Source organism: Micropterus salmoides, unplaced genomic scaffold, assembly GCF_014851395.1.
Source record: "Micropterus salmoides isolate LMB-PRFRI ecotype aquatic unplaced genomic scaffold, ASM1485139v1 Ms_hic_scaffold_10, whole genome shotgun sequence".
In the NCBI taxonomy this organism is placed as follows: domain Eukaryota; kingdom Metazoa; phylum Chordata; class Actinopteri; order Centrarchiformes; family Centrarchidae; genus Micropterus; species Micropterus salmoides.
In genome coordinates, this window is record NW_024040041.1 from 7,037,367 (window position 1) to 7,060,719 (window position 23,353).

The window sequence follows — 23,353 nt, forward strand, 5'->3', positions numbered from 1 at the left end:
CTAAGTTGATAAAAACACGATTGAACAAGCTTTGTGGTGTGCTGCTCGAAATTTAAATTACTATCAAACCAAACACCAAGGTTCTTTGCCACAGGCTTAATGTGATTTACTAGGGAACCAGCAGATGGCAGTATTTGATCAGCCATCTGCTGGGACCCAATGACCAGGATTTCTGTTTTGTCTTGAGTTCAGCTGGAGGAAATTATTTGACATCCATTTTTTAACTTCACAAAGGCAGTTGTTAAGTGAACTCAGCATTCCAGGGTCTGTGGATCTGATGGGCAAGTATATTTGTGTGCCATCAGCATAAATATGAAAAGAAATACCATGTTTTTGGATAATATGTCCAAGGGGAAGCAGATACAAGGAAAACAAAATGGGTCCTAAGACCGACCCCAGAGGCACACCATATTTAACTGGACAGAACGAAGAGACATAGTTGTTTACAGACACGCAAAACTTCCTATTTGACAGGTAGGATGAAAACCATTCTAGGGCAGTACCAGAGATCCCCACCCAGTGCCTCAGTCTGTCTAACATGATGTTGTGATCAATGGTGTCAAAAGCAGCGCTAAGGTCCAGGAGTACCAGGACCTCAAGTCTCAGTGCTGTGGTACTTCCTGAAACCAGACAGAAACTTTTCAAATATTTTGTTATTTTCCAGTACAGTGAGCAGCTGTTTGGACACAATTCTTTCTAGAATCTTTGCAATAAAAGGCAGTTTTGAAATTGGTCTGAAATTTTGATGGAGGGAGGGATCTAAACCAGGTTTCTTTAAAAGTGGGTTCACGCAAGCCATTTTAAAATAATCAGGGACACAACCTGAGCTGTTAGAAACAGAGATCAAATGGGGCCCAACAGAATCCATTACTTTCGATAAAAACTTTGTAGGTAATAAGGGACAAGGGCCGTGGATAAGAAGAAGTATTCATACACATACACATGTGTCATTAGTGCTGAGACAAATCTTAAAGGCATAGAAACCACTGATTACATGAAAGATTGTAACATGACTGACTACAGAGTTGTTTTGCAAGATAAGTTGGCATACACTTAAGATGAAATCCACCTGCCCAGAAATGGGTATATGGGGTCTCAGGAATTGGAAGCAGGAGGTGGTAAGGAGAGTGATGGATTTATGGAGGGAAAAGGCAGAGTAAATGAGGAAGCGAGCGAGAGAGCGAAGGAGGCATAAAGGAAGAGGCTGGAGAGGAAGTACAGGAGGAGAAAGAGGGCGGAGCTGTGAAAGGGAAATAGTGAGATTGTCAAAGGCTGAAGTGGGAGGAGACGAGAGCAAGAGAGAGATCTGGGGGAAGATGGATAGAGAGAGGAAGAGAGAGGCGGATTTGTGGGGGAGAAGAGAAGAAGGGAGGGATAAATATTGCATGGTAGGTTTTACTACTTGGCAAAAGCAAGGGCTTCCCTCCCTCATACATACACCCCCCGACACACTCTGCAGGGATGCGCACACACGGACACACACACACACACACACAAACACACACACACACACACACAGTGCCGTTTTACTCAGCCTAGTGCAGCATTGTGTAATGCTTCCCCTGTTTAACCCTGAAGGGGAAAGCGAGGGGAGGAAGACGTTGCTGAGATACAGAAGTGGGTTATGACACACACACAGAGGGACCCCTCCTCTGTCTGCTCAGTGTTTGCTGTGAGAAGAGGACTCAACGTTTACTGCTGCTGGAAGGCCCAAAGATGCTGACTTCCTAACGTAGTATTTTATTTCATCATAATCAAGTTGTTACAAGTTTTATTTCTTTCTTTTTTTTTTTTACAATGTTGAATACTGGGGGTCCATAGGAATCCCCCCACAACATTTGGCCCATTTTACTGTGTATTGCTACTGACAGAATGGCTGGGTTGAAACCATGGTACCATGGACTGAGACCTGGGCCGTTATGTATCAAGCTTCTCAAAGTTCCATTTTAGTCTTAAGTGCTGAGAATTCATGAAATTTACTCCTACTTTCAAACTTAAGAATAAAAGCAAGTTATCAAATTTCTTAAGGCTAACAATCACTCTTACTCCCACCTCAAAAACATCTCCAGAGTTTGACCTTCACGCTCAGACTCTGTGGCAGAGTCAGTCATCCATGCCTTCCATCACCTCCCGTTTGGACTACTGCAATGGTGTCCCATATGGGGTACCCAGCAAGGTCCTGGACAGGCTACAACATGTCCAGAACTCGGCTGCCAGGGTTCTCACTCACACTAGGACGTGGCAGCACATCACCCCAATCCTCGCTCAGCTTCACTGGCTCCCGATCAAATTCCGCATCAAATACAAAATCCTACTGCTCACCTATAAATCTCTCCATGCCACTGCACCCCAGTACCTACTGGATCTTCTCCACCCCTACTCCCCCTCACAGAAACCTGCAGCCCACCGACAAGGGTTTTCTCTCTGTCCATCACACCAGACTGGGGACTTTGAGGACAGAGCCTTCAGCGTCGCAGCCCCCACCCTCTGGAACTCATCCCCTCAGAGATCCGAAATGCTCCCTCTCTGGACACCTTCAAAAACCTCCTAAAACCACCTCTTCTCAAAGGCATTCAACCCCGACTGACTTTTATTGTTCTGTCTTTGTAATTATGTGTAAAGCGTCATTGGGTCCCATGAAAGGCGCTATAAAAACATTAGGTAACACTTTCTATGAAGGTCATCTCTATAATGACTTATGCATATATTTATAACATGATATAATGTCTCTGATGTTGTCTTTAATTGTCCACTGCATCTGTTAGGGCCTGTCCATAGGCTCTCCATTCATCTGTGACAACATCTGAGCCTCTTCTTACATGATGTTGGTCGGCAACAGGTCTTCTCTTGAGCAACCTTTACCACCCTGACAATGAGTGTCCTTGATGTAATTATGTTGTGTTTTTGTGCTAAACTGCAAAATGTTCAAAATTCATACAGATTGTTCATAAAGTGAAGAAACATAAATAAAAGGTGTTTTCCTGCGCAAAATGTGTAACTTTACTTAAAGCAAACAAAGACATGCTATATAACTTTAAACATTACTATAAGCTATTATTCCATTTTATATCACTAATTGTAAATGGTGACTAAAGTGTATTTATAACGAGGCAGAGTCGGTGGTTATATGGTCGGAGATTCTTGCTGCAAATTGATATAAACTGGTATTACTATTAGTTATAAAACATTAAATCAAAAGGTCATAATACGTTATGAACTTTGCTATAGCGCCTTATGCATGTTTGTAAGTGATTATAACAACTGTTATAATGTCTTATGAACGCATTATATCGTTATCGTTATAAATATATGCATAAGTCATTATAGCGATGACCTTCATAGAAAGTGTTACCAAATATTATTATTATTATTATTATTATTATTATTATTATTAAATACCCGGTTTCCCAGGAGCAGGTGCAATTGTTACCGCTCATATAAAGACCCATCCATCCATCCAATCGTCAACCGCTTATCCTGCGTACAGGGTTGCGGGGCTCATATAAAGATCAACTTCCTTATCTTTCATTTCCAATGTGTATGTAGCCTATGTACATAATGTATTCTCTTAAAAATTCTTAATTGTCAAATGTGTGCTAAATGTAAGCTCCTCTTAGAAATTTCACCATTCAATGTGAATTTATCTGAGAATATTCTCAAAGAAGGAAATCTGTTCAGTGATTGGTCCTTGCCTACATCGTCACCCAAAATCCTGTTTGAAGCACAGCAAAGTGTTGTGAATCAGCTCTAAGGCTGACACTTAAGAATTAATCCTACACTTCACTCAAATTAGGACAGAGATGCTTGATAACTAACTTAAGCGCAACTTTGAGCCAAGAACTTTTTTACTCTTAAGTCAATTGTTAGTATCAGTAATTCTGAGAAGCTTGATAAATACAGGCCCTGATGTCTAAGAGAACACTGTTACCTCAACAGGTCTTGGTCTGTGAAAAAGCGGCAGCTGTAGAAAATCACTAAGTACATTTATTCAGGTTCTGTACTGTACTGTACAGCTTTTGTTACTAGTTACTTTGCAGCTAATGATTTTGCATACAAAACATATATATGTAAAACTATTTATTTGCTGCTATAATAGTTAAATGTTTCACCCTGACCAGCTACAACATTGAATTGATGCTTGCATTTCAAATTATAACCCAATAAAATATAATATAATATAATATAATATAGCTGTATAACTGCAAAATATCTGTTAGAGTTCAATGTTTCTGTGTTACCTACATGTTATTTAGAATGGTATAATATTTTTACTTATGTTGAAGGCATGGGGGCATAGTAAAATACAAGTGCGTAAAATACATGAAAATCTAACATTAATAAAACACAAACAAAAAGAAAAGAAAAGGTCTAAAAACTGATAAAATAGTATGTATTAGTATATATTATTATAAGTAGTAGTAGTCTTCATAGTGAAACTTTAGAGAGTAAAATAAAAAGGGATGGAGAAAAGGACATGTGGAAGATAATAGCAGGGAGGAAAATAATATAACAGTCAAAACAGAATAGGAGTACCAAAGACGTGCAGGTAGACAGAGACGGAGGAGAAGAGGGAAGGAGCGATGGGTGATCTGTAGTGGAAAAACTAGAGCAGGTCACTCTGGGAGTGCAGCCCTCTTTAGTATGCCGCTCCACACTCACTCAAACACACAGAGCGAGTGAGACTCCTATATCCAGTACTATCTTGAAAATAAGCTTAGCTTTCTCACAAAATAATTCACACTTAGGAAGTTGATAGCTTGCAAGCTGACAGGCACACGTGCCACTTGCCAATGGTAGCAAAGCTGGCACAGTCTCCATGGTTACAGAACATTCAGTGTTCAATAAAAAAAGCACAATACTGGGTTGAGCGTTAACCAGAAACTAGAGTACACACCACCAAAAACATACACCTGCCCCCTGAATTTGATGGCAGTCCAGATAACTTTGTTACCACATTTGCAGTTTGCATTGATAATGGTGACAGATACCTCATGATCACAACAGATCCTTGATTTCAGTTGAAATGATTTGGACACCATGTTTCAATCTTTTAGCCTGTTGACTTCAATTTGCTGTGTACCTGCTTTTGGGGTGGCTGTGGCTCAGGAGGTAGAGCGGGTTGGCTGTTAATCGGAAGGTCGGCAGTTCAATCCTGGCTCCCCGAGGCTGCACGTCGAAGTGTCCTTGGGCAAGATACTGAACCCCGGCTGTTCCGCTAGTGTATGAATGTGTGTGAATGTTTGTTTCTGCTATACAAATATGGAGCATTTTGGATACCTGTATACAACCATTTTAATAACCTATGAATGCATTTCACATTTCGATTGAATGATATAAACCACATCATATAAAAATATGAGATTTTGGCTACCTCAGGAATGTATTCTATAAAATATGATATCAATTTCACAGCTGCACACTGTGGCCTGGTTTGAAGTATTATTTAATTGCATCAGTATGATTTATCATTCATTCACTAGAAGGTTTAAGTCAGAGAGAAAGTGACTTTTATTTTATTAGGTTTCTCTCTCTTCACTCTTCCTGAACCAAAAGCAGAGACACACTAAAGTATATTCTCAAATGAGGATCATTGAGACAAATGAAAGTCTGTCGTTTAGCCATCAGGAAGTGAAGTTACTGTGCTATCTGTTGTTACAACACTGTAGAATCTGCACTTGTTTAAACAGGGTTTAATTGGTTTAAAAGAATAGTTTGACATGTGTGGAAATACACTTATTCACGTTCTTACCCAGAGTTAGATGAGAATATAACACTCTCATGTCTGGACATGTAGTTAGAGCCAGCAGTCATTTAGCTTAGCTTAGCACAAATACTGGAAACTGGGGGGAACAGCCAGACTAGCCTTCAGATAGAGCCCCTCAGATAATGCTCATTGGTTCCCCCACTACTCAGTGTGAAGTTATGTTAAAACAAGCTGTGTAAATGCAAATTGGGTATATTTTGTCAAATTTGTATAAAACTACTAGAGCTATATTTACAAAATATATTCATGCAGTATCGCTACAGAATATTTCCCAACAGTGGGTGACATTACAGGGAAAAAAGAGAGATTTTCCCCACATGTGAAGATATGGACGTTAGCAGGAGGGGGAGTTGAAAGGTTGGACACTGGAAGGGAAGATAAATCGTAAATGCGTTGAAAGGAGATGTGCCCAACGCCAACGTTCATCATCTCTGCCTGTGCAATTAGCACAATGCATGCACAATAATTGCAAGGCGCAGCTCTAATACAGGCACTGTAAAATGATGAATTGGATTGCATGAGGTTGACTGATGTGTCATGCAGCTGAATCAAGTTATCAAGCCCACACATTTAATTATACATACATTTATTTTTTAAGCCATGCAAGTGGCTTGCCAGTGTTCAGCCTAATGCAAATGTTTTTTGGTAAATATCATTAAAAAACATTTAACATTTATTAATTCTGTATGTAACATGTAGATGACTCTGTTGCTCATTTTTACCTAAACAAAAGTTCCTGGTCAGCATGCTCAGGTTTCTCTATGGAGCTTCATTCCTAATCAAACAAACACGATGTAGATTTTTTATCTCCTGGCCTGCTGTTTAAATCATCAGCCTGCAGCAAATCTTGACAAACACCCCATCCATTGCACTTCTGACTGTTTATGTGAACTTGCTTGCCACCTTAGTTTCATGGGTCATATATTCCAAGGTCAGAACCCCTCATAAAGCTGTCTCTGATAGTGTTTGACAGCAAACAGGAATTCTCCAGAGAGAAGAAGGACAGTCACAGAGAGGAGGAAGGAAATACATGACACTGTTGATATGAGTGAGATGGAAGGTGTGCGTGTTAGAAACACACAAAGGCATTTTGTGTGTGTGTTTGTGTACATTTATGTCCTCAGGTTATGTGATGCTTTCTCCTTCTTATACCCTTTCTCATGCTTATCCATCTAGGCTGACATATCAGTCTCATCCACTCAGCATGCACCCTCTGGCCTCACAGATATGCGCGCGCACTCACACACACACACACACACACACACACACACACACACACACACAGGGTATTCTTTACATGAAATAATACCTTTTCTTTTGTGTATGCTTTTTCATGTCCCACCATCCCATCTCTCCCCATATACTCTGTTTTTCTGATCTCAGGTCCTTGGTCCTAATCCTCTGCTATTAAATCTTTTTGTCATGCCAAGCTTTTCCATTAACACTGACATGTATGTGCGTGTGTATGCCTGCGTGTGGTTTTAGTTTTTACATGGTTGTTACATGTTGTTGATTGGTTGAAATACCTTAACAACAATGAAATTGGTGTCTGTCATACAGATTACATAAATATAAAGGACGAGGTAATGAGCTGGAAAATAAGTTTCATTCACAAATGTAACCATGATGTGTGTGTGTTTGTGTGTGTGTGTGTGTGTGCTGTAGGTTTTCTCCACTGCATCATGCGGCGCTCAATGGGAACCTGGAGCTCATCACTCTGCTACTGGAGTCACAGGCTGCTGTCGACATCAGAGACCAGAAAGGTGAGGGGGATACACACACACACACACACGCATAAACACATCAACACATAAACGCAGAAAAACATATACATTATATATATACGCTTTCTTTAAGTGAGCTTTGCACCTACAGAAAATACTGTCACCCGCTTCCACATAAATACTCAACGATCAATAACACCATACATCTTTCATTGGGGCGGCTGGGAACCAGAGGGTCGCCAGTTTGAATCCAGCTCGTACCAGAGTTGTGGACTAGTAGCTGGAGAGGTGCCAGTTCACCTCATGGGCACTGCCAAAGGTGACCTTAAGCAGGACCCTGAACCCCCAACTGCTCGGGGCGCCGCAGTGGCATCCCCATCACTCCCCATGACATCTCTCCGTGTGTTGTTGCATGTGCATGTGTGTGTATTTCAGACCTGTGTGTATATGCTAATAACAATAATAACACCAGGGTGAGAACATTGAATTCAAACATTTAAGCTATATATTAATTCTGTATATGTGTGTGATCAGTATGGCCTGTGTGTTCACACTGTGAATGTGTGTTTTTCTGTGTGTGCAGGTATGAGGCCGCTGCACTACGCAGCCTGGCAGGGGAAGGCAGAGCCTATGAAGATGCTGCTGAAATCCGGTTCATCTGTCAACGGCCAATCAGATGAAGGACAGATTCCTCTCCACCTGTCAGCGCAGCACGGCCACTATGATGTGGTGAGTGATACCGATGCCTCCAGAAACAGAGCTCAAAGTGGAGGTGAAGGGAGGTTTTTTATGTACTAACTACACGTGATTCACATCGCAGAGGCATCAATTAGTATTTATACTGTGTATGTATTTTAGCATCCTTTAGATCTGAAATAGCAGCATGGGCTGTCACAGAGGCTAAAAGAATTTATTGTCTTTAGCGTCTTTAACTTTAAAGTATCTATAATCAAAGGTTTAATCATAACAATGGATATGATGACAATAATGTAATGTGAAAGGGGTCACTCATAGTCACGTACCCACATAGAATTATCACCTCTGCTGTTCCTCTCGGTTTTACAGAGCTTTTAAAGCAACTTTCGGCTCATTGTTTTGGTATTCTGGCCTGACAACTTTACTGTTTTTGTTCAGTTTGACCGAGTCTTCCCTCAAGAGATGGTGGAGACCAAAAACGGAGCTAAAAAAGAGTGTTTATCTCACTTACATTTGTCATGTTGCCAGAAACACGACTCCAAATGAATGCTAATTTTTCTCCATGTCTGCCGGATGTGTAAATAGACAACTGTTTGCTTACATGTTCGCCACGTTATTTTAAAAGGTGCTAATATGTCAGCGTTCACACCCGTTATTATAAGGTTACCATAGCTTCAGAATCTTCAAATTTTTCTCCACTCCACTGACATCATGTTCATGTTTCCTCATTTTCAGTTGACACAAAAAGGAACAGCTGACTTAAAGATTTTCACACTGATAGAGACACATACTGATTTGAGCTCGGTGTGGACGTACCACAAGTTAATCCACACTTTTCCCTGTCGCTATTTTTTGTAAATGTAGCTACATAGCTACATAGCTATGTAAGAGGATGACATCACCATTCTTAATGCTCCTACACACCTGTAGTCCACCCATGTAGGTGTTTTCACTTACTTTGCCTAAAAGCAGTCACCAGTATTATTACATCTGTGTTTTACCTGCTGTGACAAGTCTAAATGTCTGCAGTGAAAAAGGCCTGGCATAACAGCAGCCGTATTTGAATTTGAATAGATTTGGAATCAGGCTAACCTTTACTTAAACATTTATGTATATAATGTCTTGTTCTTATCCATCTGTAATATCACCAGCATATTACATTCATCTACTGTAGGCAATACTGCAGTGCAATGGCCACTACCATGAAGTGCCCATTTTCTGTGATATCCTGTGTCAAAACTGTGAAAAAGTATACATGAAAGATGAGTAAAGAAACAAAATAAAACACAGCAGCTAAAGAAAATTCCATCTTCAGGGCTCTACGAAAAGAAAATCTGCTGTAAACACTGCATTGCTTCTGCAGGCTCGCCAAAGCAACAACAATGAAATATAGCAGACTCACTACAGCAGCTGACATACCCTGGAGGAGAGCAGCGCTCAGCATTTACAGGCTGGAAACTAAGGAACCACTGCTTCTATTTGATTAAATAACCATGATTTATACAGGGTAACAAACTGGGGCTGAAGCTCTAATCCACAGCGGCTCCCAGTGTCCAAGGGCAAATAAATAAAGAATTACAAAAGCTGAAACGGACCGTAGATTAAAAAATGAATCATTTAACATCCAGCAAGGCAAACGCAAGGCACAGAGACGATTTCAGAGACATTTGCGTTAGAACAAGGATGACGAGACAATGTTTTTGTCTGAGAAGAGGGAATCTAATTTGGCGTATTCTCCTGATTTGTTCCATTTTGAAGGTTCAATAGAAAACTGAAAGCACTATGAACTAATTCCTCATCCCCCCCCGTCAGAGAATATTCCACCACTTTAACCAACCCTTTCCTTTCACTTGATGTCACAGTGCTCCCCTAAGGTCATTTTTTTAGGGACAATCTGCCGTGCCTACTGAGATGACTCTCTTTAACTCTGAGTCTTTACCATATTGTGATTTTTTTTCTCAGCAAACACAAGCGAAAAGTACGTATTTAACATTACAACAGGCTTACAAAACATTGTATCGGTGTTCTGAATTATTGTACAATAATGTTAAAAAGACCTGATCAAACATAAATATTCAAGCATTTGTGTTTGTCTGCTCAGCCCGGCTTTTTTGAGGACATCATTATTAACACAGCGTGACATGTTTTCTGAGTAAGCATGTGTGTTTCATGGATTGTGTGTGTCTTTGTAACTGTTTGTGCTTGTGTATGCATTGCATAATTGTGTCTTTTTACCCTTGCAATTTTTTGAACATGTGCGGCAGTGGTTCGCTCAGTTGCCTCACAGCAACAAGGGTTGTTGTGGGTTCAAACCTGCCTGATGGCTGGGCCCTTTCTGTGGGGCGTTTGTATCCCCGGTGTGGGTTTCTTCGTCGTGCCCTCAAGTCCAGAGAAATGCATGTTAGCTGTTTACTATGCCCCCATCCCTGTTAGTTAGGGTTAGGGGTTAGGGGTGGGGCTGTTAAGCTTTCCATTCTCACACAGCACATTTGCATTTTAACAGGCTTCTTATATTTAGCTGGTGACCGTGGTTATTTCTGTGGGCTGAAATGATGACTAACACTAACAGATTTTATCAATTGTATCAAGCTAGCTAATTAAGCTAACGTGAGCTCCATTAGTTTGTTGAAAACACCATCTCCAGCTGACTAGTTTAATCTTGTAAATAGGGGTATTAAATATGCTACATAGCCTATAGTATCAGAAATCTGCTGAAAGACTGAGGCTAAAGCTACGTCTCTGGCAAAAAGTGAGCATCTTCACAAGGTCAGAATCAGAAGCAGAATCAGAAGGAGCTTTATTGCCAAGTGGTGTTTTACAAAGGAATTTGCTTTGGTGGTGAGGTGCTACACGTAGATTTACATGTGCAGACACATTTGTATTATTTGAAGCTGTTTTAGTGGCGAGAGGTTTTGGTCCTGATGGACCGCTGCCTCTTGCTGATGACGATGCATGGAAATAAAAAAAACATTTTTCATGTAGTGCTAGTATTGTAAGTTAATAGGGAAAAATTTTCAGATCAGGCCGTTATTTTGATCCTTTACTGGCAGCAAGCTTGGACAAGCAAGACAGACTATATCTCTGGCAAACTATCTCAGATAACATTTGGGGTGCTGAAGAGTTAACTTCCTCAAATCCAATGAAGAACCTTACACTCTGCTGCTAGATTTTCAATCAAATCGTTCAATGGTTAGTGAGTTTTAGGGGTATAAATGAAACCAAATTATGAGGAAGTACCTGTGCTGCTGTGCCTGTAGTTTTTTTTAGTAGAACGGGGGTTAGTGCCGATGGGACGTCATAACTTTGGCTCTACATCGCTCGGCCAAGAAGTGGTTGATAAGCCATGATTGGTTAGGGTTGAAGGTTAATTGGTGATTCTGAACAGCATGTAGGTGCGAGTGTGAATGGTTGTTTATCTTATGATAGACATTTCCAGGGTGTGCTCTACCTCAAACTTTTTTTTTTTTTTTTGCCTGTGTGTGTTTCCTGTCTCCAGTCGGAGATGCTGCTGCAGCATCAGTCCAACCCATGTATTGTGGATAACGCTGGGAAAACACCTCTGGACCTGGCCTGTGAGTTCGGCAGAGTTGGGGTAAGAACCTGTGGTTTTAGTAATTATTCAAAAACAGCAGCAACTGAAGACAATTTACAGAAGTGACCAAATGCTTTTCTTGTGTTCCATGTATATGTGTGTGTAGGTGGTCCAGTTGTTGCTGTCCAGTAACATGTGTGCTGCTTTGCTGGAGCCCAAAAAAGGAGACACCACCGACCCCAATGGGACGTCTCCTCTCCACCTGGCCGCCAAGAACGGACACATAGACATCATCAGGTACACACACACCCTTCTACAAACAGATCCATCCACACAGAACTTTTAATGAATCACTGGGTTTAAATGTTTTCCTGAGCTTGCTGAGAAAACTTGTACATAACAACAGGGTAACAATATGATCTAATTAGCTGAAGGAAAAATAATAAAATAATAATAATGCAACAAACAGTTGATACATCAGTTAGATACTCCTAAATATATTTTGGAGACTGAGTTGATGTGATTACTGCAGAACTGCATGGCACTCTAAATGTCATGTCATTATAATCTCATCTCGACGAGGATGTGCGTCTAATTTTTGTTTATGTTTTGCCAAAAGAGCATCATGGCAAAGTGACTTTTGTTGCAGTGGTGATGTCAGCATTCAGCAAAAGAGCGTCGGGATGAAAGATCCCAGCAGAATGGTGCCCCGCTGCAAATAAACACACACCACAAAGTCTATATTTCCTCTCATCACTCCCAGCCACTTTTAAGTAACCCAGGGCTAGCATATGTGTGTGTGTGTGTGTGTGTGTGTGTGTGGTGCAGAAGTTTGCTCGCCTGGCAGACGCAGACAGGGAGGCGGAGCGAAGGAGAGAGACACTAAGAGATGGGAGCAGATTGCGGCCGAGGGATGATAAGAGAGAAGAGGAGAGAGAGGGGTGGAAAAATAAACAGAGAGAAAGCGAGAGGTTCAAAACAGAGAGAGACAAAGTGAGAATAAAGCCTGTCAGAGCTGATAGAGCAGAGCGTGCCTCTCTAGAAGTGACACTGATAAATGATGCTCATTAAGCATGGCCAGCAGTCTGTGAAAGTCTCACACTCCCTAAACATGCACACATGCAGACTCTGACTGTAATTCGGTAGAAGTTAGAGGAAAATTAAATGTGTGTTTCACAGCTTTGTTTTCTTTCAACGTCCTTATCTGTGGCCCTGTCAGTTAAAGTATACGGCTGATGATATTCTACACTAACTGTCAACAAATCCCATTAAAAAACCAGCAATGAACAGACCCCACAGTCAAGCATCTCAGTCCTCTACAACCGTGCTAGCAGCTCTGGAAGGCTGCACTTTATCTGTGCTTTGAGCTAAAAAACCATGCTGACATGCTCACAATGACAATGTGAACATGCTGATGTTTAATGTTAACCATGGTCAACATCTTACCTTTACATGTTAGGAAGTTCAGAATGTTTTTCCTCAAATCTAATTTGAGGCTTTCGATTAATATCTCACACTGCACTGCAACTGTTACTCTCCTCTATTTAACTCTTTAATTGGATTTAAATGTGTTTTTGTTCTTGCCATATGTTGCTTTTACATTTTGTCTGAATGCCTTTTATGCACATAAATCTAATTAAATTGCCTTGTTGAAATGTGCTTTACAAATAAACTTCACTTGCCTCAAGCTCAGAGAGTAATTTACGTGGCTTTTGGCAAACGTCATATGCCTTTTACTCAGGAGTTAGCTTCCACAGCCACTCGACCATAAGGGCCTGACTAATGGGGTGCTTGTGAGATAGTTGTCCTTTCGACAGGTTCTGCAATTTCTAAAGTTTTGTTAAAATGGCCATTGGCTTCTTGGTAACTCTCCCTGATTAAAGCCCCTTGAATTTGGCTGGACGGCCTACTTGAAACTTGATTTATAGATGTACATTAAGAAATGACACCAAAGCTATAGAGGCTTTGCACTTAGCCAACAAAACTATGTTGTAGGTTAAGCCGTAGCCGATGTGCACCTCCTCAAAAATGTAACTACTAATGAACTACAACTAATGTTGGAGTGGTGGACTTTGATGATTTTAAAGACAACATCAAGGAAGTTGGAAAATGGGACAGTTTTCTTCTCCTTTTTACTTAAACCTTTCCCCATTATTACTATCTTTGTACTTCAGGGCTGTTTTTGACGGAGCAGCTCACATTTCTGAGGCGTGAAATTCACTTGTGAATGTATATGAATGTTGGTATTCAACTTTGTCTTCTCACACACGCACACACACACACACACACACACACACACACACACACAGCAAAACTAGTGTTGGAGTGAGGGAGAAGGGCAGGTGTTTTAACGCAGCCGTTTCACAGTATAGACGTTCATTTGATGTTTTTCTATTTTCAGACAATGGAGTGAGTCTGAAATGTGATGATATAAATAGTGTTTTCACAATATTTATATATTATAAGCTGATTATTTTATGATGAAGGCCAGAAAAGACATATCTCTAATCTCTAAAAGGGGAATCTGTGTGTGTATGTGGGTGTGTTTGTATTTTGATTATGTCAGGAACCATTCATCCAGTCGACTTCAAACGTGGCGGGTTTGTTGCTGCAGAGCAAAGGGAGTGCAGTGTCAAGTTTGGTGAAATTTGAACATGCAACACGTTCAGAATTAATAAATATACTAGAGAACCGCTCTGCAGCAGGCTTATGGGCTCCAATGTGGTAGTGAATTGTCGAAATGGAGTTATTGTCATTATGCAGGTTTGATATATGTTAGAAATGATGTGTTGAAACAGAGTTGAAAGAGTTTAATTGTTTGTGCTGAAGTGTTGAAGAATTATTGTGAGGCAGGTTCAGGTGTGAAGAAGTTTGGGAGACTGATGACTTAACATAGCATGGTTTATTGCGCCCGGCTGAGGAGATACAGTGCCAGCAAACAACACGTGAACACATCAAATGCCAACACCAAATCTGAAGGATAACATCTTTTGGTCCCTTTTATGTTTCTGTCTTCCCCCTACTGCCTGTAGATTTCCCTATTAGGTCATTTCTAGCTGGCCTTAATCAAGAACAACAAATCTATCTGATGTTTAGACTCCGATGCTTCGTCATATTGGAATCTATTACTATCCATGAGTTGTAATCTAATCTGTGGAGCCAGTAAATTCTTGTAAACATTCTCGTAAGACTCAACCTTGTTAGATTCCCAGAGAACAGTGACATCTCCTAGCCTGACTCCTGAGCTACTGTCTCTACCTTATTAGTTTAACTGTTGTCTCCCTAACGAGCACAGTTACATGGGAGAAATAACTAGAGAGGAAGGTCAGTGAACTTGGTGTCAGCTAATGTCTCCAAGCTAGACCTGTCTTACCTTTCCCTGTTACATCAATTAAGGCCCCTAAGAATATTCTATAACACTAAGGACTCGCTGAATATCTAGCAGTAACTCTGCCATTGTCATGTTGTTTTAGTGTTATTAATGCTGTGTTAGTTGGAGAGACCGGTAAGCTTAGTCAGCAGTGTGCGGCCTTTTAATCGGAGGGTTGTGTGTTCACTCTGTAGCACAATCATTTCAATCTAATTAAGGGTCTCATTGAGATGAGATGTAAGTGCAGAAGTAGGAAGGCATCATTACTTAATTATGATGAACACTTTGACTCGAGCCTGTATATACACCGTGTTGGTTTTGTGAATACTCACTAACTCACCAAATGTGTTAATCCGCAGCTGAAAGTAGTCCCCAGTATATGCACTATTTGTACCTGCTTGAATAGCATTTGCTAAAAGCTAAAATTGCTCAGCTGTTTGGGGAAATGACTGAGCGCTTTCTGGATGAACATTGGACTTGGGGCTGGTAATCGCAGAGCGGTAGAGAAGTCAGAGTGTTCATGTCATGAGATTTGTTGATAATAAGAGAAATATAGATGAATGGCGGCCTAATCCTTTAAATCAGGTGCAGTATACCACGGTTTCACTTTATTATTCTCTCTTTCTCAGGTCATTTTTGTCTAGTAAGTTGCGTTGGTGTTTCATGTTAAAGATGTTTTTTCTCTTTTTCCTCGCTTTTCTGCATCTCCTACTCAACCCCACCTCATTCAACTCCTCTTCTCTCTGCTTCCTTGCATGTCTCCATCTGTATTTCTTTTCACACCTCTCTTGACTTTCTCACCCTCGCACCTCCTCATACTCTCTCCTTTGCAATTCTTCACACTGTTTTCCCTCTGAATTTCATCCCCCCACCCCACCCCCCGCTCTGTCATCTCCCACTACTCTTCCCACTTCCTTTCCTTACTCACTTTCCCCTTCTTCTGCTGTCAGACTGTTGATCCAGGCGGGTATCGACATCAACAGACAGACCAAAGCGGGCACTGCCCTGCATGAAGCTGCCCTATGTGGAAAGACTGAGGCAGTGAGACTCCTGCTGGACGTAAGTGGAACTTTACTGAAAACTTTCTAGAACTGCCAAACCAGGTTTGAGCTCACTTAAAGGACAATTACAATCTCATAACGACTGTCCAGCATAAGGCGTATGAACACTACAAGGATGAATCCTCCCTTGAATTTAACTGCCTCCACTACTGTAAAATATCTGTGACAGTAACACTTGTTGTGACATAAAAAGGGGAGGGTTTTTCTATTTACATAAAATTACAATAAAACAAATAGATTTTCTGTTTTCTGTAATGGACGAGTAAACTGTGGAAGATGTTTTCCATACCAAAGACAAATGTAAAGGGTTATTCAAGTTACATCACAAATCCCTGCAGTGCAAAATGGTTAACCAGCAAAAGAAAGACAACTATAATTTGTATTTCTGATTCTTGGCAGAGGGAAATTAAGTACTTTGACTCACGTGCTATACTTAAGTACATTGTTGAGTTACTGTTGAGTAAGTAGTTTACAATCAAATACTTTATACATCAACTGCACTTAATTTCAGAAGGGAATGTTCTACTTTTTACTCCACTAGATAAACACATCTGATAATCTTAGAAAATACATTAATAAATAAAATGCATAAAGATTAAACCAGTGGTTCACAACCTTTTTTGCTCGTGACCACCATAACCAATCAGGCTTCTTATCATTTTTCAGATGTCTATGAGTTTGCAGTTCAACCGTTTTCCTTTGCATATGTACTGTTACGCACTGTTAACTTTACATAATATACTGTTTCATTGAAATAATGGTTCAAGGCCCAAAGAGTCTCTAATATGTCACAAAAAAAGCATAGAGAAAATATTCTAAAACATGATACAAATTTGAGCAGCAGAGCTGATCTTTTTCTCTTTTTTCCTCTCCCATTAATCATCTAACAACCTTTGAGATTTATCTTGTGACTCTTTGGAAGGCCCTGACCCCCAGCTACAACAGTTAAATGGTACTTACACAATGATTTATCAGTATTAAAAATCTAAAAATAATAAAAAGATAATATAGCAACAAAGTAGAATTTTAAATTAATGCTTTTTATCTGTAGTGAGTACTTCTTCCATCACTGAGGTGTATATAGGATTAAAGATAACAAACATCTATGACTGCAATAGAATACTGAACAGCCAAAATGACTTGACTGCTCTGTGAGTGGGAGAGGAAACTGGGCCTGAAGGTAACTGTGGAAAATTGGAAAAGTATTTGGGAAAACCAGACAACGACCATCAATTCAAATTAAATTCCTTAAGGCCTAAACCAAATCTGGTTTGCTCTGGCAAAAGGGACATTTTTTAGGTTTGTTTTTCAAACTTTTTTCATATTGCAAAGGGATTATCAAATACATTTTAAGAATTTTGAGCTAGATAATTGAACTTCATTTGTGGAAAAACCACATCAGTTACTAATATTTATTCAAAAGCACAGTCTTTTTAATCTTTAAGATACTTGCTACTTGTTACTGCTAGCAAGAAAGCCACCAAATGGACTGTAATTGTTAATTAAATAAACTTTACATTAAGTGTAAAGAATGACAATATGTAAAATCCTGGAAAAGACTGACTTGTTTCTATGACTAGATTTTTACGTAAGTTGTACCCAGTACGTAAGTCATTGAAAGACCCTGTTTGATCCTTCCTATTGTAACAGACAGTCTCATCATTGTGACTATAATGTTATAGGGTTCCTTGGGAAGTGTTAAATCCGTTAAATGTAGTGGGGGTCTGAGGTCTGTTGCCTATTTATGAAAGGGTTTGGAAAATCCCTTCATCCCCATGTGAGGAAGTTGAGGCACAGTTATGAAAAATGGTGCAAAAGCGCAATGCAAAAAAAAGATGGTGGTAATTACTCCTTTGTGCTGGTGACATCAAAATGCCACAGGGGTTCATGAAAACAAGAGAGGCAATATGTTTTAATGACCGTGTGTGTTCCTGCATGACAAACTAACATTGTCATTTAGACCCCAGGCTGTGAAAGGTTATGAGTTTTTGCCCCGAAGCCTCTTCAGACTGTTTCATCTTTGTTCTTCGGCCTACTTTTGATTCAAAAGATTTGAATGTGATATTGCTCCTCAGCTTTTGCCTGTTTAAGTTTAAAAATAAGAGGTTGTTGGGATTGGTAGAGCAGCTGCAGGGATCACGCATGATGTCTGTAGACATCATGATGGTAAATTATTACACAACTAATGAGTTTAATTAGTATGAAGAGACTAATTTATGCATTTTAAGTAAATGGATACTGTGTGTTTTGATTTTTCTTGTACAAACAGGAACATATGATACCATGTAATAATTAGTAAGATATTATAACAAAGGAAAGTTTGGTTTTTGATACAAACAATAACAGAATAATAAACCCTCTTGTCTGTTTTCACTTCACGTTTTCCTGCTGTGTCTGCGTAATACAAAAATAAAATGAAATAGTCAACATGCCAATCTTCTCCTCTCCTCTACAGAGTGGTATCAACGCCACGGTGAGAAACACCTACAGCCAGACTGCGCTGGACATCGTCTACCAGTTCACTGCAACACAAGCCAGCAGAGAGATCAAACAGCTGCTGAGGGGTAGGAAGGGTGGATGGATGAAGGGAGGGGAGGAGGTAGAGGAGTCAAGCTTGAAAGGATGTATCCTCTTGTAAGAGGAAAAAGAGCAAGATAACGAATGAAGGGTATCTCCCAAAATGTCAAACTACTAAGTGATGCTTCCCAAACAGACAAAATATGAAATGTGTGTGTGTATTATCTTAATGGGGAAGATACCATGATGATGAGGTAATGTTGTGTTGAAATGTATTATTGCACATGGAGAATAATGCACATTTACTGTAACGTACAGTATGATTTACTGTCTCTCAGATGCGTCAGCGGCACTTCAAGTTCGGGCTCTGAAGGATTACTGCAACAACTACGACCTGACCAGCCTCAACATCAAAGCAGGAGACGTCATTACGGTAACACACACACACACACACACACACACACACACACAAAATGGCCATTCTCAATGTCAACACACAAAAACAGATTCATTATTCATATGGACAGACATACAAACCGAGCATTTTTTTTTGCCATCAAAGCTCAAAGTGATGTTAACCAAGCTCTGATTGTTAACTGTAGTGAGGTTTGAGGCTTTTACATTTCTTTTAGTTTGTTAGTTAATTTCATTCATTAAGAAGGTGTTGTTACTGTAGTCTAAAATAATGAAAAGAATCCTAAATTTGCAACAAAGAGTTATGGTTATATATTTTATAATTTTGTTTTCTAATCTTTGCCTTTTTATGAAACACTGTGTAGTTTTTCCTCTGGAAGCCCCAAAAATATTGTTCAAATCTCTTCTCGATTAAACTGCTCACACCTGCATGCAACATGTGATGAAGGAGTAGAGGCAGACATGACCTCATTTGGATAAGGCACAGCCCTGCCACTCCTCATTCTGGTCCCTAGAGGGAGCTGTTGGTTGTGCGCCACTGTTTTATAACTGGAGCAGTATCATATGCAAAATTAAGTGTGGAGAGATGTGAAATTCTATCTGAATTGTGTCCTGTTGTAGCTTGATTGTCAGAAATGTTTAGCAAGTTACTTCTTGCGATCTAAGGTGCTCAGAAGCCAAAACATCTGGAGAAAATCGAGAGTGCAGACTCGGAAAGAAGTGCGTGCTTGATCGGGATTGCACACTCAAATGTGAATCTGCTCTTAAACGTGCCTATGCACTCTTAAATGACTGGCAGACTGATTAGCCCTCAGAATTAGTTTTCAGGTCTCTCAAATCTTTTGTTGTCTGTATATTTCCATAGTTTGGTGAGATTACTAATGAATATGCAAGAATGAGTGGTTTCAGTGTGCCTCATTTACTACGAATATGTTTTACAGAAACGTGCATTCACTTGCTACATTGCAGGGCACCCACACTCGTGAATATTAATGAATATTTCTGCAGCCTTTGGGAACTTACTTCAGTAATAAGGAAGCCAAGCAGGGCCTATGCTCCCTCCCTCAGGGTTTGAATGAACAATTAGGCTTTGCTGCTGTCTGACAAAGGGATTTTTAGACAACTCCAAATGCAGTTTTGCATTTCTGTATGACAGGGGAAAAAAAGAATTTCACTTCAAAAAAAGATGTTTCCTTGAGTTTTTTGGAAGCATTTCAGTAACTTTTTGCAGTTACTTTCTTGCAAATTATGCAAATTATGCTTTTTCCAGAAACAGTTTATTTTATTTTTTACAATTTATCCAATTGTATGTTATTCATGTGTTTGTGAAACTCAATATTACTGTTGGAAACATCACAGGTTTTGGAGCAGCACCCTGACGGACGCTGGAAAGGCTGTATCCATGACAACAGAACAGGAAATGACCGGGTGGGCTACTTCCCTTCCACCATGGTGGAGGTCATCAGCAAGCGCACAGGTGTGTGTGCGCTCCTATGTGTGTGTATGTGAGAGTGTTGTGTTGCTGCTATTAAATCATGACCAAGCTGACTGTCCGGATAAAGTGTCAGCCAAGTGTCGTAGGAATATATTGCACACATTTGAACTAAACACAGAAGAAGCACTTGCAGATAGATAGAAAAAAGATGAAAAAGAAGACAGGTGAAACTAAGCCAATGGATAATTTTGTAGCCTTTGTCATGAACCTGTGAGGAATGCATTTAACCCTTCCATCTCATTAGTTACCCTGGATGAATACAGGTTAGACTAAAAATCTAATCAGAGAATTTCTTCTCTTTCATCGCACACACTGTGAGAGAAGGCACTTGTGATTGGGACAGCAGCACAGTGGTACCAAATACCAAGTTGTCATCCCTGCATTAATGAAGGTGTAATCCAAGCTTAGTGTTTGTGATCCATTTAGTTGTACTTCTACCAGATTTTTTAACTATACTACAACTCCACCTAAGTTTTTAGAAATTCAGCCTGATTGTGAAAGTGCCTGTTAAGTAATGAGAATATAGACACCTACATCATCCACATGTCCCTGACTGATAATGTGTTTTAGTTCTCTTTGATGACACAGCATCACCTGTTGAATTATAAGAGTTCACTTATTTTTTTTCTTGCCTAGAATTAGATGAGATGATTGATACCACTCTCATGTCTTCACAGTAAATATAAAACTATACTGCCAGCAGCCAGTTAGCTTAGCTTAGCACAAACACTGGAAACAACTGAATGGTTAAATGGAGTGTTTACATGTGTAGCTATAAAAAATGTTAACAGGTTGTCTTACATGTTCTGCAGATACGTAAAAATGACCATATCATTTGAAACATAAAATTCAATTTGGGCCTTACAATTGTCCTGAAGTTGCCTTAAATGTAGCTTAAATCTTTTAATTTTTATTTACATCATTCACTAAAGCTATATATATCACATTTATATTGAGTAGAGTACAAGCTAGTTTTATGTGGGTGAGGTTATGTAGATGTCTTGTGCATTGTTACACATTTTGTCTTTCATCTACTATCACATTTTAACTATGCTAGACTAGAATTTAAAAAATAAATTATGTGAATTAGAAAGACCAACTGGTAAAAGTTCAATATGAATAATGTAGCTAGCTTTAATTTTGGAAATACTTCAAGAGAATAACAATATACCTGCCAGTTATCCAGTTCAATATAAACATATAAGACAGAAAGCAGACTTTAACGGATAGGTGAACATTTTATGGAACATGCTTATTGGTTTAGATGGGACGACTGACACCGCTCTCATGTCTGTAAGCTAAATATGAAGCTGCCGCCAGCAAACCGTTAGCTTATCTTAGCACAGAGACTGGAGACTAGAGGAAACAGTTAGCCAGGCTCTGTCCAAATCTTACAACAACCACCTCTAAAGAGTTAAACACCGCACAGGCCAGCTATTTCCACCTGTTTCCAGTGTTTGCGTTAAGCTAACTTGATCTGCTGCTGTTGTTAGCAGGTAGCATCATACTAACCAAACAGATGTGAGAGCGCTATCCATTTTCTTATCTAACCTGCGGCAAGAAAGCTAACAATATTCATCGAATTGCTTATCATGTAAACTTACAACAAGGTGTATGTGAACCAAGTCAAAGATCTGCCAGGGTTACAGGTATAATTTTTGTGTAATATCTGTCTTTTCATTACTTAACAGGCAAGCTGACCAGGCAATGTGTCAATCTCCCAAATACTTTTTTAACCTTATTTTTCGATTTTATATCGCCATAATGAGCTTTTTAAGTCTCTGGTGAGATTTATGGAGCAAATTCACATATATCCCATCATCCCAAAGAATCACTGCGCAGTCACAAAGAGGCTCAGATGTTTTTAACTCTATTGGTCTATTGGTGTCTGTCTGTAGGTCTGGTATCTCTGTTTGTCCATCCGTCTGTCTCTCTGTAGTGTTGTCTACTTGTCTATGCCTGTCTCTCTGTTTCTAACTGCCTTCATCCCTCGTGATCACAAAATTGTCACTCACCTCTGTTTTTCTCATGATCTTCTCTCATGTAGTTGCCTTTTCTGGTCATTATTCTCTTCTTTGAGTCATTTATATACTGTAAGGGTCCATTTAGCACTATGGAACCAGCTCCAAATCAAGGAAAAAAGATAGTGTTGATCTCTCCTTACATGCAGTGAATTATATTGCAGCTGTGGGTACAGTACAAAACAGGGCACAGCCACACACACTCTTGGGGCTACAGCACCTGTTTTAGCAAGAGGTTTCACCTACTCAACTGTTTTTCATAAATTTTTAAATAGTCTTTTTTTCCTCCATCCCAGTCAGTCTCTTCTACATGTAGTGTACCTCTCACTTGCTCCTTCTTTTTACTCTTCATACTAGCTAATGTACCAACAAATTTTTCTCGAGCACATATAGTAAGCTAGAGTAGTGCAATGTAGCAGCTTGTGGATCAGGGCTTCCTCAGTAGCTATCTTGGCTAGGCCAAGTTAATAATAACTATTTTTGTGTAGAACTGTGGCTAGAATGCCTTAGGCTATAGTAAGACAAAAAGTTGGCCCACTTTCACAGCCAAGTGCTAAGTAATGGAACCCACTGAAGTAAAATTGTGTGATGTCAATTTCTAAAGGCAATGGTAGACATTGCTAACATGAAACATAACTATTTTGAATGCACTATAGCTATAAAGCATCACCAACACAGTTTTTTAGATTCTGTCGCTCTTGCAGAAAGTGTAACAGACCTTCACCTCATTCATCTATGCAAGCTTAACAAGTAAGGACC

The 23,353-nt window shown here is 39.8% G+C and overlaps 1 protein-coding gene across 5 annotated transcripts in view; it reads left to right on the plus strand.

The window, feature by feature from the left end:
• Positions 1-23,353, plus strand: part of caskin1 (CASK interacting protein 1) — a 120,374-nt gene that overhangs the window by 66,162 nt on the left and 30,859 nt on the right. For all 5 annotated transcript variants that reach the window (XM_038693003.1, XM_038693009.1, XM_038693025.1 and 2 more), the window contains exons 3-10: positions 7,430-7,527; positions 8,072-8,217; positions 11,681-11,776; positions 11,883-12,013; positions 16,037-16,145; positions 18,603-18,711; positions 19,003-19,097; positions 20,438-20,555. In XM_038693003.1, the coding sequence (XP_038548931.1) occupies positions 7,430-7,527; positions 8,072-8,217; positions 11,681-11,776; positions 11,883-12,013; positions 16,037-16,145; positions 18,603-18,711; positions 19,003-19,097; positions 20,438-20,555 (902 nt within the window). The remainder of the gene's footprint in view (positions 1-7,429; positions 7,528-8,071; positions 8,218-11,680; positions 11,777-11,882; positions 12,014-16,036; positions 16,146-18,602; positions 18,712-19,002; positions 19,098-20,437; positions 20,556-23,353) is intronic.